We start from the raw sequence: 16,652 nt of genomic DNA, 5'->3' as shown, positions 1-16,652 counted from the left end.
TTTTCTTTCTCTCTCTCTCTCTCTCGTGTATATATATCTTACCATTTAATAAATTATGTACAATCTCACAAACAACAAACGGAGGAACCTAATTACATCATGTAGTTGTTGACACTTTGCTATGTACAGGTACTACTGGTATCTTTTTTCTTTGTTTTTACAGAATCGCCGCTTTCTTTCATTCTCTCTCTCATTCTATCTCTCTCTCTTACTCTTTTACCATTCACCGGCCGATCGTATCGCAATAAACTCTATTTTTTCGCATGTGTCTATAAAAAGAACAAAAAGGAGGCAAAAAGAAACCGAACGAACGAACGAATCGCCTATCGTCACCTAATCTCAGGAACTGCAACCTCCGCTCGCATGCCATTAGGCATCGCGGCGATCTAGGTGGTACTGGTAGTGGTTGTGGAGGTCGGAGTCTCCTGGATGGCTAAAGTCTGCGAAGGCGCGGATGTCGAGTCACCTGTAAGCAAGCAATCGGGGAAGGAATCGATATAATAGCATAAAATCAAACATGTATCTCTCTGGTGAGACGTATAATGTAGCAAGCTAAATATACATTTAATGCACCGTAATTGGATTCGTCCCTTAATAATCACGCAAACTGATTCCCACAAGGGAGTCTTCTCGTTGTTCCGTTAGTCTTTACAAAGATACAAATAAGTTTTTCCGATAATCGCCGATAAAAAATATTGGGAGAATATCAGAAGCACTTTGATATAGGTTTAATCTTTTTTTTTTTTCAATAAACTTTTAATTCTAAGCTCCGATTTGACCGATCGTCCTCGAATAAAGAATTACGATAATGAAAAGTGTGTTTTTCAAGACACACATACATCATCCTATCAATCATCAAAGGAAATATTTTGTCGCGCAATTCGGTCTCGGATCTCTCGCGGGCATTGCGTAATCAGCATCGATCAATACCGCATTGGTGTGGCAGTGACGGTAGCATATAAAGCTTACCCAAGAGGGCGGCCTCTAAGTCCCCCAGGATCTCCGTCTCCTTGGGATCTATAAGGTTGAAGCGTTGATTAAGGAGCGTGAGGTGGGCGAACACACAATTGAGGTGAGCGTGCAACCCCAAAAGCGCCACCTCCCTGAAGTGGCAGTGGTAGATGTGTGCCACCACGTGGTACAGTAGCCGCAGGATCTTACGCACTATCGACTCAAACGAACTTGGAAATTCGTTTGCTAAAAAAAAAAAAAAAAAAAAACAACAATAATTAACCGATTGTTACTTCTCAGCTTTTACTTAATAATCTAAATGCGATATATAATAAAATAAATATAAATTACATATCTCTCGATTGATTAATAATCGCTAAGTCTTTATATGATATAGTAATGTTATTAAAAATGAAGCTATGACATTTATTAATTACGTAATTATATTAATTATATAAATATACTCTAGCAGACTTGAAAAATTAAATTCTTATGTAAAGATTGAATAAACTCACCGTACTTTGTAGGGAATATAGTTTCGTCACTAACGGTGCGTTGCGTAAATGTCATAACATAGTCTATATATTGTGGTGCTGCCACTCTCGTTTTTTTCCCCTTTTCATCGAACCATAGATACGTTCTAGAATGATAAAGCAGTTGTGTCAATCGATCGATCATTTGGAATGCAAAACATTAGCAGCACAAGCAAATAATAAAGAGTGATCGGCAAATAATTTGGATCAAAGTTCATTATCGATAAAAGCTATTCATTTTTTGTTTAAAAATATGATGATAACATGGTGCATTTAACAGAGATTGCATTTATACTGTGACGTAAACGCTTGATTTCAAAGGAATATAAATTTGAAAATAAATTTTAATTAATCTCAATAAATTATTAAATTTTTAAGATTTTAAATTTTTAAAATTTCCTGTCATCCTATTTCGATTTCTACATCATTAACAATAAAATTTAGATTAAAAGAATGTAAAAAAATATAATGCTTTTTGTTTACTTTATAATGTTTAGTACGTTTTTATATTCCATAGTAAAAAAATATAATTCTCTGAAATATACTCGAATAAATGGGAGATGCAATTTTTTCAACGCTGTAAGTAAGTGAAAAAAATCAGGGCTTACCTTAAGCCGGGACCGGTCATATCGGGACAACCCGTCATGGTGCAGAACTCCGATATCGTGCCATAGACGAGATTAATATGATCGAATAGTGCGAGGGTGTGCGACGCCAGCCACTCATTGTAATCCAGACCGGGCGGTAAATCCACGAGCATCCTCAGGTCCAACTCTGGTAACTGTCTCTCGAGAGCGGCCTCCTCCAGGTACAGTTTAGGATCCTCCGTGGCTCCCGCATCTTTCTCCTTTCGTCTGGCTTTTCTGCAAAACGAGAAAACATTCTCACGGTCAGCGAATCATGCGACATAGCTTTTTCGCACATTGTGATCTTTAAAACGTTCAAGCCAATCAAGCAAAATCGTATAGGTATTGCGCAAATATATAGATATAATATAGCACAGCCTCGCATGTGAGATAAATGAGCACGCTGTCCGAAATTGATCAATTATTATATCGATAGTAGAGAAAGAGAAAGAGAGAGAGAGAGAGAGAGAAAGAAAATTAATTCTTCATAGAATTTTATTATAAGAATGGTCCAAGAATTCGCAATTAAAAGGAAACACGTTTCGAAATAACTTATATATGACATTTAATAAGAAATTGATATTTGTCAAAATTGAAAAGATCAGCTTTATTATAGAATACCAATAACTTACAGAGAAAATAATTGAATTATTAATTAAAAATTTACGAAAATGTGTGCTAATGACTAATATAAATAATAATACTATAAAAATGATAACTTATAACGTTATTGTCGATTGTTTTTCATCGTCAAAAACAAATCGTCGGAAAATCATCAATAAAAAAAATGAACGAGCAATTTTTTTACAATGCACTGCGATTGACAGTCGATTCACAGGTTCGCTAATTTGCGGTTTCCAGATTGACCGGAATAGATCGAATGAGAGCATTTCGTCTTTAATCGAGTAACGCGAATTCATTAATCAGATTAGCGAATTATCGGATTTGTACAATTATCCTCGACGCTTCCCGACTCTCTATTCAATTTGTCTTTAATCTATCAGTGAAGCCATGGGCGTTATACTTCTCACCTCAACGAATTTAACGAAAAACAAACGGAATTTCTTTTTTGTGTAAACAGAACGCCAGAGAACGTTTTTTCATATCGTTTAATTATAGAAATCCTTTAATAATAATACGAAATAATAATAATAATGTTGCTCGGCGGAAAACCGGAAATAACAATGAAAATCGATTGTTGTACTCTATTATCGTAATATTAGTAATACCATAATATATATAATTACATATTTACAATATAGAGGTTACCGTTCTATTGAATTAGGTTTAATTTCAATCATAATTTTTTTTTTTTTTATAAATAGGTAAATAAAACATTACATTGAAAAAGAACATAGGAAGATAATAAACACATTTTGTTCAGAAACTTAATATCAAGAAACCTGGATAATCTCAATTAATGTGAATCGCGCAATAATACGTAACTAACACAGTATTTCTTCGTTTGTAAGTAAAAACTAAATATAATATTAGTTCCGAGTATACTGTGTTTTTCGAGCTTGGTTCAATACGCAGCAGCCACGTCGCACATTCAGCTTCCTGCCAGTGAAAAATGCAATTACATGCAATAACGATAGCAGCATCATGTTCAGCCACGTCTACACGGTCCAAAGCGCTTTATATATATATAATCGCTCTCTAGAAAGCACATGCTCCTGGAAAGAAGCTGCAGCTTCGCATAAGAAAAAAAATTGGCGTAAGTCAGCCGGTACATATATCTCCTGTATCACGTTTCCGTATAATAATATTACTTATAGCGCTTATATAATATATCGTGGATATAATTTACATAATGGATACTCAATTTTTTCTTATTTTGACTGTATTTTGAATGTGACAGAATGTGAAATTTAATTACACCGATATCAATTTCGCACACATTGTGATATTCGCACACACACGCACACGCACACACACACACACACACACACATACACATATGTACATATCTACGCGATCGTTTGCGGAAGAACTCACGCGACTAGCTCGCCGAAGAGCCTGATCTTCCTGTGGCAGGTGTCGAGCAGGGAGAGACGCGAGGAGGAGGCGCTGCTTGAGCTACCAGCACCGGTGCCGGCGCCGCCGTGGTGCACCGGTGTCGACGGCGCCGAGACGGTGGTGGCCGAGGATGCGACCGCGGCCGCCGCGGCCGCTACCGCGGCGGAGGCGGAGGAGGGCTCCCGCAGGACGGTGACGGCGCCGCGCGCCGGCGAGCGCAACATCGTCGTCGTCGTCGTGATCGTCGTGGTCGAGGACGACCTCCTCGGCGCGCCGCCCTCGTGCCCGAGGATCCGCTCACGCACGCTGGGTAGGCACCAAATCTTGTTCGATTGTCATCGAACTTTAGCCACCACGTGCCGGGACCTTCCCTTGTCCCGGATCCTCTGGAGAGCGGCCGATATCCAAGGGGATTCACGCGCGGAACTCACGAGAATCTTCGAGCACCTCCAAATTATTTCTTCGTATTTCTAGGTATCGAGGACGGAATGTTCCAACGATGTTCCGAAATGGAAGGCGATTGAAAAAGCTTCTCTTCTGATCTTTTGATTCGCGTGGATGTGTTCGTTTAATGATTTAGAAACGATTGCCGCTTGCAATATTTATTCACTTCAACTGAACGATTTTACATCCTTTGACAGATTTGTATTTTTCTAACAGTACAATATTTCTTTTATATATATTTCGCGCTTTTTTCTTCTCTTCTGAAAAGATTCACTTAATATTCGTGCCTTTCAAAATGGGTTTATTCCGTACAAATTTTCCTATTTTCTTTTTATTTCTTTCTAAGATCCTGACTTTTCTAATAATTTCAAGATACTTTCGAGTGTTCATATGATTCCCAGGGATGACTTCCTCTGATTCCTTCGACTTAAAAGCAGCTTAACTGAACTTATTGAGCTTACGTTTGTGTCAGGTTTACGTCGTCCAAGTCTAAGAACTCACGTATAGTACAATGATGATGACGTTCAGTCTAATCGATTCTAGAAGAAATAGCTCGCGGGAAGACGACAGAAGGTGTGGAAGACACTCCTTGGAAGACAATCGATCTCGTTTACAAGAACGAGCGCGAAAGATCGGTCTTCGTCGATCTGGAGCAAAATTCAAGCATACGTTCGCGTTCTATATTACATAAATTATAATAAATTTAACAATGGACCTTTGTTATGATATTTTAAAAGGTCACAGAGCTGTTACTCATCATTTCAAACTTTTATTTGAGTTGATGCAGTAAATATATAATCCGTACATATATAAAGTTACTATTCATCGCGTATACTCTCGGGGAATCTAAATTTTGAAATATCGATAAATTGCACATTTTCTCTCTCTCTTTCTCTCTCTCTCTCTCTCTCTCTCTCTTTCATTCTCACATTGGCTAGAAAAATTTAGGCAACATGCGTCGCTGGCGCGGTGCCAGGTTTCTCATTTCTCCAACTAATACCGTGAGTTTGTCGCTTCGCTGTCTTTCAGAAACTGGGTTATCGGGCACACGTGCATCCATGACGCCATAAAGAAAAAAAAATAGTCGACAACCAAAAGATTAGCAATCTCGATCAAAATGCAATTAATGACCGTTTCGTGACAAATATATAGAATGCATATATAGAAACGAGTACCTTAATTCAACTCGCATACGTGGAATTATATTCGTATTCTGCAAAATTCGCGATTATATCGTGTGATAAAAACGCGCTTTTTTTTTTTGTTTGTGTTGACAATTGATAAATATCGGTGATTATCAGCGGAGAGAATTATCGACGAAATTTAGAGTGTACAAAATGATTAATATATAATGAAAAATAATTGATTAAGATGGAAAATAATTTTATATATATAAATAAAGTAACAGTGTAAAATTAAAAATGTAAACTGGCGCATTTAACAGGCGCTTGGTTATATACCTTGACTTTTCGTTTTCCTCGAGAGCGCTCGTTTTATTGGCACGAAAGTTTACAAAGTTGTTTCCGCGAACGTAGTTTCCTGGTACCGATTACCGGTGCAAAGGTAAAACACAAACTATGTCGCCGGACGAAACCCTTACACGTACACGACAGAAGTCGAGAAAGAAATTTACATGTTTCTCTGAAATTAAAACCACGTGTCCATTTCGTCTTTTTTTCTCAATTTAATTCTTAAAAAAGAAATCTTTTTAAGAAATACTTAAAAAAAATAAAAATAAAGAATATAATATAAAAATCATAAAACCCTCAAATATACATTACCATGTGATCTTATAATAATTCACTAAATTAAATTAATTAAATTAAACAACTTATTACGATAAGAAATATGTAAAATTTATAATAAGAAATATTGTAATTGCAGAATGGATATCAACGAGAATTGTGATGATAACATAGCATGTGTTATGTAAGCTATCAACCCGGTTAGTCGGTCGAGCGTAAATTCAAATGTCGGTACATCGTGAAGTGAACGAAAAATTCGAGCCAAGTAGTTCCAACAATTTCGACTGCACGAAACCATGACATATGCGTCCTTGATCGTGACCCGGACAAGGTCACGTCTAAAATTTAAATTGTACTTAATCGTGCAATTCAGAAGCATAATACTAACGTCGCAAGAGAAAGCAGTATTTCAGGTTCATCACCCAAAGAGACTTTAATAAATCGCGATTTTTTTCCGACTCAAAATTTACAATTCATCTCCAATTTTATATCCGGTAATATTTATGTATATTTAAATTTTATTTATACATATTTACATGTATTTGATTTATATACCTTATATATACGTAACTTCAAAGAGAAATATGCTGCCAAATTTGGCAATCTGTTTCAGAAATTCTTCTTTATTTTGTGGTCTCTAAAAAATCTCACAGTACCTGCAGAGAACTAAATTCTGCTACTGCGTCCTTGATTCTGACAGAAAGAATTCGTCATAAGCGACCGTTCGGCAGGAATCTCCCGAAGGACCAGATAAGTAAATAAGGGAGTACCCTCTTTTCTCGTTCCTTAGACACGCAAACCCGTACCCGAAAATCTTGTTCAAAAATTCACTAGAGATTTCAAGCAAAAAATATTTGCGCATTAAACCTATTCAACCTTCGGTTTGCATTGTTTAATAATTATTGTCTTTTATTTCCTACCCTTATTCATTTGCTATTTATATAATATTAATCTAATCTACAACATTCAATACTTCAGTAATTCTCTTCTTTTTCTTTCTATTACGACTTATTCATTCTCCGTAGGTAGTAATATCCTAATCAAATTTTATTTCTCATTTTTTGATAAGAAGCATTCATAAAATATCGTCAGATAAATGGAATTACATAGAAATAATAATTTTCATTTTTTCAAGAAGCTTGTTATACAAAATGCTTTTCTGATATGGAAACAGATAATTTTCTTCTACTAATTTTAATAAGCTTAAAAATATATGTATTACAAAACTTGCAGTATATCTTTTTCTTTAATATAAACATTATGTATAGCTTTCACAAAATTTCGTAAAGTGTGTATGTGTTTTTTAAATATATTATACATAATATATAGATGTAAAACGATTTTGGAAAATATAAGTTTGTCGATTTTAATTAATTAATTAATTAATCGAAAGCAGGTAAATTTTATCATCAGAAACCTCGTTGATATTTTGCTCATAAATTAATGTGTAGTTAATACTTTTTAAAAAAAGTACGCATTTTCTTTCGCGAGATCATTGCGCCCGCAGTATCCTCCACGGGATCACACAAAACGATCCTCTTTATTCTGCTCTTTCCTTGCCGCATCACGCTGCGGTATTTCTCCTAATCGAATCACGTCGCATCGCGCCCCGTAAATCGTTATCACTGCCTATCACATTATCGTGTACAACGGATAATAGGACAACGAGCAGAGAGGAACTCGTTCTTTCACATTTAATGGGTTCGCGTCACTCACGAGCGCGAAAAAACGAACGAAAACAGATGGGAGGATAGGTGATGATAAAATCATCTAAAGAGACTAGAGTCGTCGTAAAATTTCTAATGAACACGCCGCTCGAATATACCGAAGTGACCGATTGTGACGTCCGATCCGGATGAGGCGTTGTCTACGTTTCTCGCGCATTTCGTGAACGCGAGTTCGTCCGACGACTCCCTGCCCTTCTTCCATAAAAGACCGGATCATCAGACACCCTCGTGCTATTCGACGCGCCGCCGTCGAGCGCATGAATGCGACTGCCGAGATCGCGGCCTGACGAATCACCGAGTCGCCACCGGGGATGAAATGCACCGAAATATAATGCGAATTAAAGGCGATGTTATACGGATATCATATACTTTGCGTGTACTAATTGGAAAAGTGATATTCTCCAGTATTTTTACTATTTCAAGAGAAAAAAACAACATATGAAAAATAAAGAATGATAAAAAATATTTATTCATTTGAAAAAAATCATATATATATATATTAATTATAGAATAAAATTAATACAAAAAACTTTTAGAGTCTTTTAATATGATTATTTAAAAATAATAAAGTGTCTTTTTGAAATAACTGTTCTTAATCAATCTTTATTTAATACTGATATAACAAATACATTTAAAACTAAATATTAATTATTAAACCTGCTAATTAATTAATTTATGTATATTAGAAATAAAATTAATTAATATATCTATCGATGCTCTTTTGTTTCATTTAGTGGTTGCATATATGCCTTTTCCAGAACATCTCGTTTAATTATTCGACTATATGCGCAGGACTGAAATGCGCATGCACGTTTATACTTGGTGAGACATTTATTCGACACTTTTTGCGACGTGATGTTGTGTAGTATTAATGTGACCACGAGATATGGGCGCGTTGATCTCCGTCGAATCTAATCTTCTTTAATTCGGACGTGACAGGAATTAGCATGATCTCAGAATTGGTCTCGTCGCGACGTAAATTTTAACGTTTTATGAGAAAGAACTATAAATTATATTTACATCATGGAATGTTCAACACGAAGCGTAAAAATAAAATAATGCCTTTGTCAAATTTAGAATAATTATATATTTAGAAATATCAATAATTTAAAGCAGTTATACGCATTGCATTTAATACATTTATAAACTCGCAGTTAAAAAATTTTTATTGAATGAAAACTTAATGTGTGTGTGTGTGTGTGTGTGTGGGAGAGGGGGAGGGGGAGGGAAGTGTAGAAAATACTATTAAACAATGAATACTGCATAAACACTTAAAAGCTGATATATCCTGAGATTTTCACGTAATCTATCTCTATCTATCTAATATGCTTAAGACATTTATAATTGAATCTGTCAATCTCTTTTAAGCGTATTATAAAATTTACTTTAAATATATAATCTGGTATTTATTTTAAACCCGCGTATTTAAAGTAAATTATAATCCCTGCAATATTACATAAGCCCGAGTGGAAATCCATCTTCGTCAATGAACGAGTTATTTATAGTGAACAATAATCAATCGATTATTATAGAAACCAGAAATATCTAAGCAACTTGTATATATACCAAAAAAAGCTTTGTCGAATGGATATCAATTCCAATTTTCAATCGCAAAAAACGAATTATTTTGGACACGCCTTGTTTCCGGAGTAACGATCGGAGTGGCACAAAGGCAACACCTTTGCTCCCCTCCCCATTTACTTTTTTCTCTTCGAAGAAAACGAGACATTCGAGAGGAGACATCAAATAGGATTGTTTTCTTTAGCCCCGTCGGTCGAAATATTCGAGAGAATAGAATCGCACCTGTCAATTTATCGAGAAAAACGATAAAATACTGATTCGTTTCGTTGACGCATTTATTACTGTACTTTATATCTTTTCTATACCAAACCAAGTCTCGCGAGGTCTCTTTATGCATCTATCGCATTTTAAGAGGGCAACTAAGGACGCGTAGGAGAAACGGAGAGGAACGAAGATAAGACGAGTCCAAGGCGAAGAATAATGGAGAAAACGGAAGAAAGAGAAGAAGGATGGCAAGGCGGCAATGCGACGGCGGTTGCGCCACCACGGCGAGGTGGCGTGCGTCAAATCAGCTGTGAGTCGGGTAATTCGAGTCAGCTGACTGTCGGACGAACGGCACCGCCGCGTGTGGAGCGTGGAGCGGCGGCGAGGCGGGGAGAAGCGACGCTCCGACTCTGCGACAATCAATATTCCGCTCCCGCTCCCGCTCCGCGTGCGCGTCACGCGTTCTCTTTCTCTCTTTCTATGCGATTTTTCCCCTCGGATCACTTTGATCTGTATACCCAAGTTTTGTCGCTCGACTTTTCTCGAATTATGATTTCCAAGTATTATCCGTTAAATCTTTTAGAAGCAAGTAGAGAGAGAGAGAGAGAGAGAGAATAGTCTTGACTAAACTTTTTTTTTATAGATTCTTGTCGTGACCAATGTTGTGTAACTTATGTAAGTATTTATAATCGAGACTCTCATTCTTTATATAAGTATATCGTATAAAAAACTTTGTCTTGACTAAACTTTTTCATAGATTTTTTATCAATGTTGTGTAATTTATATAAATATATTATAATCAAAACTATTATTCTATATATGTATAAAGCCTCGCTTTAAAAATAATCATACAATATTATATATTATACATAAATCAAATCTGTGAAAGAGAGAATCTGGTAGTGAAAATGTTCAGTTTTAAGACATTTTGCATATATGAATTATTCGATAAGTTAGTACAAAAATTAAAATTATAAATTAATATTTTATTATTATATAGAACTAATATATAATAAAATGTATAAATTTCATATATATTATATAAAGCAAACTTTAGCAAAAGTTTCGCTTTATCAAAGATTATTCAAATGGAATGCAGAATACGCTCTTGCTTTTACACTTTTGCAACAACGAATTCCATTTCTATGAAGAGTATTTTTTTTTGTTTGAATATTCCGTTAAATTTAGAATATATAATCTTTAAGAGCTCAAAGAAAACATGGAAATATCGCAATAATCATGTATTGTACTTTAAGAAATAATAGTTTTTTTTACCACACATTTAAATAAGTGTTTCAGAATATGATATACTGTTGCGACATGTCTATTTCAGTTCTAAATGATTATATGTTTGCAGATTAATAGTCGATGATGTAGCGTATCTCGAAATAGCAAAAAAAATAATTCGTTATGTCATCGCCGTGTGCAGCAAGAACGAAAATTATGATACGATTCACTCTCGCTGTAATTTTTACGATTGCTGTTCGCTTTAAACAATGGATCTTCAGTAGATATACAATTGATTGTGAGAGCGATTCAATGAATCAGAAAATTCTAGAGCCACACTCGATAAACTTTCAAGTATCGCGGTAATATTTCTCAACGATAAGATAAAAAGAAAAACGCTACTACAAGTAGCTTATTTTATACTGAACATACGTTCAATCAAGAACCAACATAATGAAAAATTTAACGACTTTTCTGTTATACACAGAAAAATTTTCCCGTTTACGATCGTAAAACTAATCAATCCAGAGATAAGAGAATCATCCATAAAATGAACAACACAATTTATCTCGTTGTCTCGATTCCAGTCATTAAAACATTATTGTACTCGAGACAGGCTGCTCTAACGATAATTACCGAAAGATTATCAGAAAGATATTGTTTACGTCAGGAATTACGACGGAAAGCACGGCAAGGCTTTGAAATTACATGCTGTGGTCTCAACATTACGTCCTTAATGACCGAGAGCCAGAGAAATAACAATTAAAGCTAAGGGGAGCCTTGAAATCCGATCCTGTACGAGTAGTTTAACTTAAACCTAGGCAACAAGACGAGATCGCGATCCTGGCGAAATAATTATCAGAAGGATCGACGAGAGAGATAGAGGGTAGCTCGAAGGTTGAATAGCTGGCATCGAGGGGAGGGAGGGGACGGTTGGCGCCAGGCGCCATCGGAGCGGCTGATTCTCTCTTTCGTTGGGATTACATCCTCACAGGATGCGAATCGATGAACGGACCGAACGGCGCCTCGAAGGCGCCTCCGCGTGACGTCGCGGCGCTACCCCTGATAAACATTTTCTCCAGCGTTTGTTTACTTCCCCATCATACGCCACTATCCACCAAGGGTGATTCGCCACGATATCTCTTTCCCTCCCTCTCTTTCTCTCCTGCGATTTACGTATTTCTGTCTTTGTAAACGTTGCGAATGGCAGCAACGAGCAAAAATCATATTCACTATAAAACATGTAAGAATATAATGCAAAAAAAATATATCATTTTACTTAATTAAGTTTTCTAATTAAAATGAATATTCTAAATTAAAATGGAGAGAGGGAACGAGAAGGTAATAATCTCTCATATAAGATTATTTTTATCTCGTCAGAAAGAGTGAATTCCGCAGACTGCGCATTGCTTTCTTCTCACACGAGCGATTTGCGTGTAAACACTTCCGCTTAAAGGAAGGTTTTCCCGTTTCGCGGTACGTCCAGACGATTGTGGGCAGCGCGACAGTTTGCGGTTTCGTCTGTGCGGTTTCTGCGGCCCTTTCGTCGCGTCTCGTCGCGCCTGACATCTCCACTCGCCGGAAGTCCATTAATCGGCTCGCGTTTCATGTCCTTCACGGAACTGCCGTCCTTCTTCGTATTAAATATTCGTATCACATGCAGGATAAATCGAGAAAAGTTCCGTCCTTCTCCGGACGGCGGAGAATGAATCTTTCAATGAGCGAACGATGAAATTGGCAACGTGTATCCGCAAATAGCGATCGCCTTTAGCAATCTACTGATTGACAACGTAATATCAAAGTAAGTGTCGGCCAAACAACGTGACGTTGAAAAAAAAGGTAATAAAGGAAAGTCACGATAAAGAGAACAGTCGATGGATTTTTTTTTTTTTTGTATCGTGACATTGTGGCAATGTCATTGTCGCTATGTTAATTAGCCTAATGAAAACGCATGATTCAACTCGGCGTACTTGCCACGCGACAAATACCGACAAGGCATTCGCAAGCGAAACGAGCTCTCATCAAAATTCGTAAATGCTTCATTTCACTTATATTTAAAATCAAATGAACCGTCAACGATCTCGCGCGTTGCGGAAGAGCAAACGTCGCGCTATTACATACTTTAATTACATATTATGTCATATGTAGATCGTAATAAATTATTCCTCGCGCTTTTTATATTTACATATTCATATACAGTATCTGTTAAAATAAAAGATGTAAATGGATTTTAATTGAATACAGAAATACATAATATTTGATTTTTTTCCTCGCGACACATTTCTTTTCATTTGTACATTATTTTCTTTTCGCAACTGTTATATTTGCAGCTTACAATCTAACATTTGCGGAATATAGAAGCGCTCGATTCGATATCTTCTTCAATCGGACGAATCATTAAAAATCGAGGTCATGTCATCGTCATCTCAATTCCAACTTCGATCTCTAAGCACCGAGGTGTGAAGCTTGCCCATTCAATAGCGCCTCGCCAAATGCAAATATTGACTTAACCTTAATCGTATACTGCATCGCGCCGTCAAAGTTCAGGAGAATACGTAGATACATATACTATATATGCATTTACGTCTATGAAGAGGGGCGAAAATGAGGTTCTATTTAGCTATTCATGCGTTTGAATCTTAATTTGCCAAAGCTTTTCAATTTTAAACCATCTTGAAACTTAAATATTATATACCCTGCGCTAATTAAACGCTCGATAACTTGATGAAAGAAATATTGAGTAAAAATTATTCGTAAAATAAAATATTCTATGTAGACATAAGAACACAATTGACATAAAAAAAAAAAAAAAAATTGATAATTAAATGCAGAAAAGTCACGGAAAGTTAACGTTCGGTTAAATTTTTAAGTACAGTTTATGACTCTTTCTTTGAAACTAAAATAAGGAGAAAATAGGACATTTTAAACTTAATTTTGATCCTATGTTTTACGCACAGGAAAGAACGTCGGACAAACGAATAAAAACGCGTCACTGATAAAATCATATACGTATCACGTTCAAAAAATCGAGTATTTTGAAGACATGTACGGTGCAATGAAAAACCAGTATGTTATACGAGTATCCTTGATGAGTTTCGAAAGCCGCAGAGACGACCGGCCTCTTAACCACGTCGAGCGCACGACAACCGTAGGCACGTGCTACACACGTCGCGCGTAACACATGTTCGCAACGTAATTACGTCACACGGATACGCAAGTAAGCCGCGATACGGCAGCTGCGAGATTCTACTCTAGGTGCACAAGTGTGAAATTCTCTTCACTTAGAAATGTAAGAATATTTCATCTATTTTTGTAGAAATATTCTGTATTTTATTCTGCGCGTTTCAAGATTTTGTTACGTTTTAATATAGTTTTATTTCGAAATTAAATAAAATACAGATTTTTTTTCTTAAAGGAAAATAGATAATGTATAATATTTATGTATATATCGCATATAAATTTGTTCAAGTAATAACAAGATTGATTATAAAATAAGCTCTTTATTTTTTGATTGACTCATTATGTGATAATAACGTGAATTTGATACAGACGATTTCTAAAATCGCAATAAGTCACAAAATATTAGCTAACTAACAATTATTCAGCAAAAATAATATTGCGAATTAAATACTATATCTCGCTGTTTATTACGAGAGAAGCAAGCTGTGTAAATTGAAACTCTTGTGAGCAGTTATCTGATAAGACAATTTATTGTAACCGTATATACTTTTGCACAGTCTCGTATATAGAAACTGTTTATATATTTTATCGCGTATATTTTCTCGCGAGGTTTATTTCGTAAAATTGTGAGAACAACCATTGCACTTTATTCGAATCCTAGCATATCGATACTCGCGTACCTCTTCCTGGCAGATATCTTAGATCTTGTCGAGAGATGTAAGTTACTTTATAAGCTTTCGGAAAAATAACTTCGTCGCATGACAAAACGATTTTCTTCGTGTTTTCAGATCAGCTTTTCGAGTAGCCTTTTCGTATCAAATTTGCATTTTTTTACATAACATCTTTCACAAACAGATGTGAGAACAAGACGGTGGAAAATGAGATATACAATTTATTTTTCGTTTTATATCCCAATTTTATATGCCTTATAACAATAATATGATCAGAATGCATTTCCAGTTATCGCGTATATACAGGTGATATATTATAAATATCGGTTCAAATGGTGTCCTTCGACATGAACACGTTTCGTAACAATTAAAGAAGAAAAAAGGCATTGGTATTACTTAAGCAGTTGCTTGTGCTATTATTGTTTCACGATGACGTAAGTCAATAGACGAATTACTAAAAGATGAATTGCAATTAGTTCCTCTGTTTGTCACATTTGACGTCGTCAAATTGTTAACAAAAGTCTGTATATCAGCGATAGCGGCGTATATCTTTCCTTCGAGCTAAGATAACGTCGACTGATTAAGATTCTTATTGAAAGACAATAGCACGAGAAAATGTGTTTCAAAATTCTTTCATAAAATACAGTGTTTCACAAAAATGCGAATCATATAATAATTTACAAATTACAAATTACAACATGTATAAGATGAAATATATATTTAAAAAAAAGGATATTTTCAAATATCTAGTTTAAAAACATTTCAATAATCTTCTGAAGTTTCTAAAAACAGTAATCTTCACGTGAAAAATATGCTATTCAAAATTTTGTCGTTTCTTATTTCTCTAGAAATATTCAAAAATTGTTGACATAAAACTGACATTTTATACGCAATGACTGAATGATTTAGTTAAAGTGAAATATGTAATAAAATTAATTTGCATTAACTACGGAAATCATAAATTCCCATATCACCTAGCGGCCAATTTCTCTGTATATATATGTATATCATCGTGTGAGCACTTTCGGTAAACGAAATTGTCCTTGCATTTGGCATCTCTCGCTAGATCCACAAGAAAGAGAACGGTACAGCCATTTAACATCACCAATCACCAGCATACCGGGGTCGGTATATACAAGATACAAGGAAGCTGCAGGTAGTGTTTTCACGTCGAAGCGAGACAAACCGGAAACTGACCTGCAGAAACACGTGACCGTATCCTCAACGTCGATGGAGAGCGACGTCTCGATGGCGGAGTACTTAAGGACCTTCCTGTTACCCAGGCCGAACATCGGGACGAGAGCACGGTGATACCAGGGGAACGTGATGGGTAGGTGTGCCGGGGGCATAAAACAAGGAAGAGAACGGAAAGGAGAGGGAAACGGAAGATGAAAAGAGAAAAAGAGCGAGAGAGAGGGAAAGATATGTATACTTTGCTCCGGTTGGTCGGAACCACTTGGCCGGCCGTTAGGCCAGTAACGGAGCACAGACTGACATTGCCGTTCTCCAGGCAGCGGGCAGGCAGGCAAGCAAGCCGCCGTTCGCCAGGTACCACCACCGCGCGATCGTCCACGTCGCGGTCGACCTCTCCACCGCCGCCGTGGCAGATAGAGAGAAAGCGGAAGAGAGAGGGGAAGACGCTGATATATCGCCGGGATGAGGGGTACCAGGAAAATTCCACTGTGATGTTTAAGAGGAAGCCGGTGACGCGGAGATTGGCGGGAGAGAAAGAGAGAGAGAAAGA

At 36.4% G+C, this 16,652-nt stretch overlaps 1 protein-coding gene across 2 annotated transcripts; it reads right to left on the bottom strand.

The window, feature by feature from the left end:
• Positions 1-326: 326 nt before the first annotated feature.
• On the bottom strand, positions 327-16,452 carry Mob2 (MOB kinase activator 2). 2 transcript variants are annotated; one of them, XM_072891325.1, is made up of 5 exons: positions 16,106-16,452; positions 2,093-2,347; positions 1,467-1,591; positions 970-1,197; positions 327-466 (listed from the first exon to the last, which is right to left on the bottom strand). In XM_072891325.1, the coding sequence occupies exons 1-5, from the start codon at positions 16,255-16,257 to the stop codon at positions 387-389; spliced, it is 840 nt and encodes a 279-aa protein (XP_072747426.1). In that variant the 5' UTR covers positions 16,258-16,452; the 3' UTR covers positions 327-386. The 2 variants fall into 2 exon arrangements, with proteins under 2 accessions (XP_072747426.1, XP_072747425.1); XM_072891324.1 differs by lacking the exon at positions 16,106-16,452 and adding an exon at positions 4,109-5,220.
• Positions 16,453-16,652: the final 200 nt, after the last annotated feature.

Source organism: Anoplolepis gracilipes, chromosome 4 (genome assembly GCF_047496725.1).
Source record: "Anoplolepis gracilipes chromosome 4, ASM4749672v1, whole genome shotgun sequence".
NCBI classification, from domain to species: Eukaryota; Metazoa; Arthropoda; class Insecta; order Hymenoptera; family Formicidae; genus Anoplolepis; species Anoplolepis gracilipes.
The sequence above is the reverse complement of the archived record's forward strand: the minus strand, read 5'-3'. Positions and strand labels throughout refer to the sequence as shown.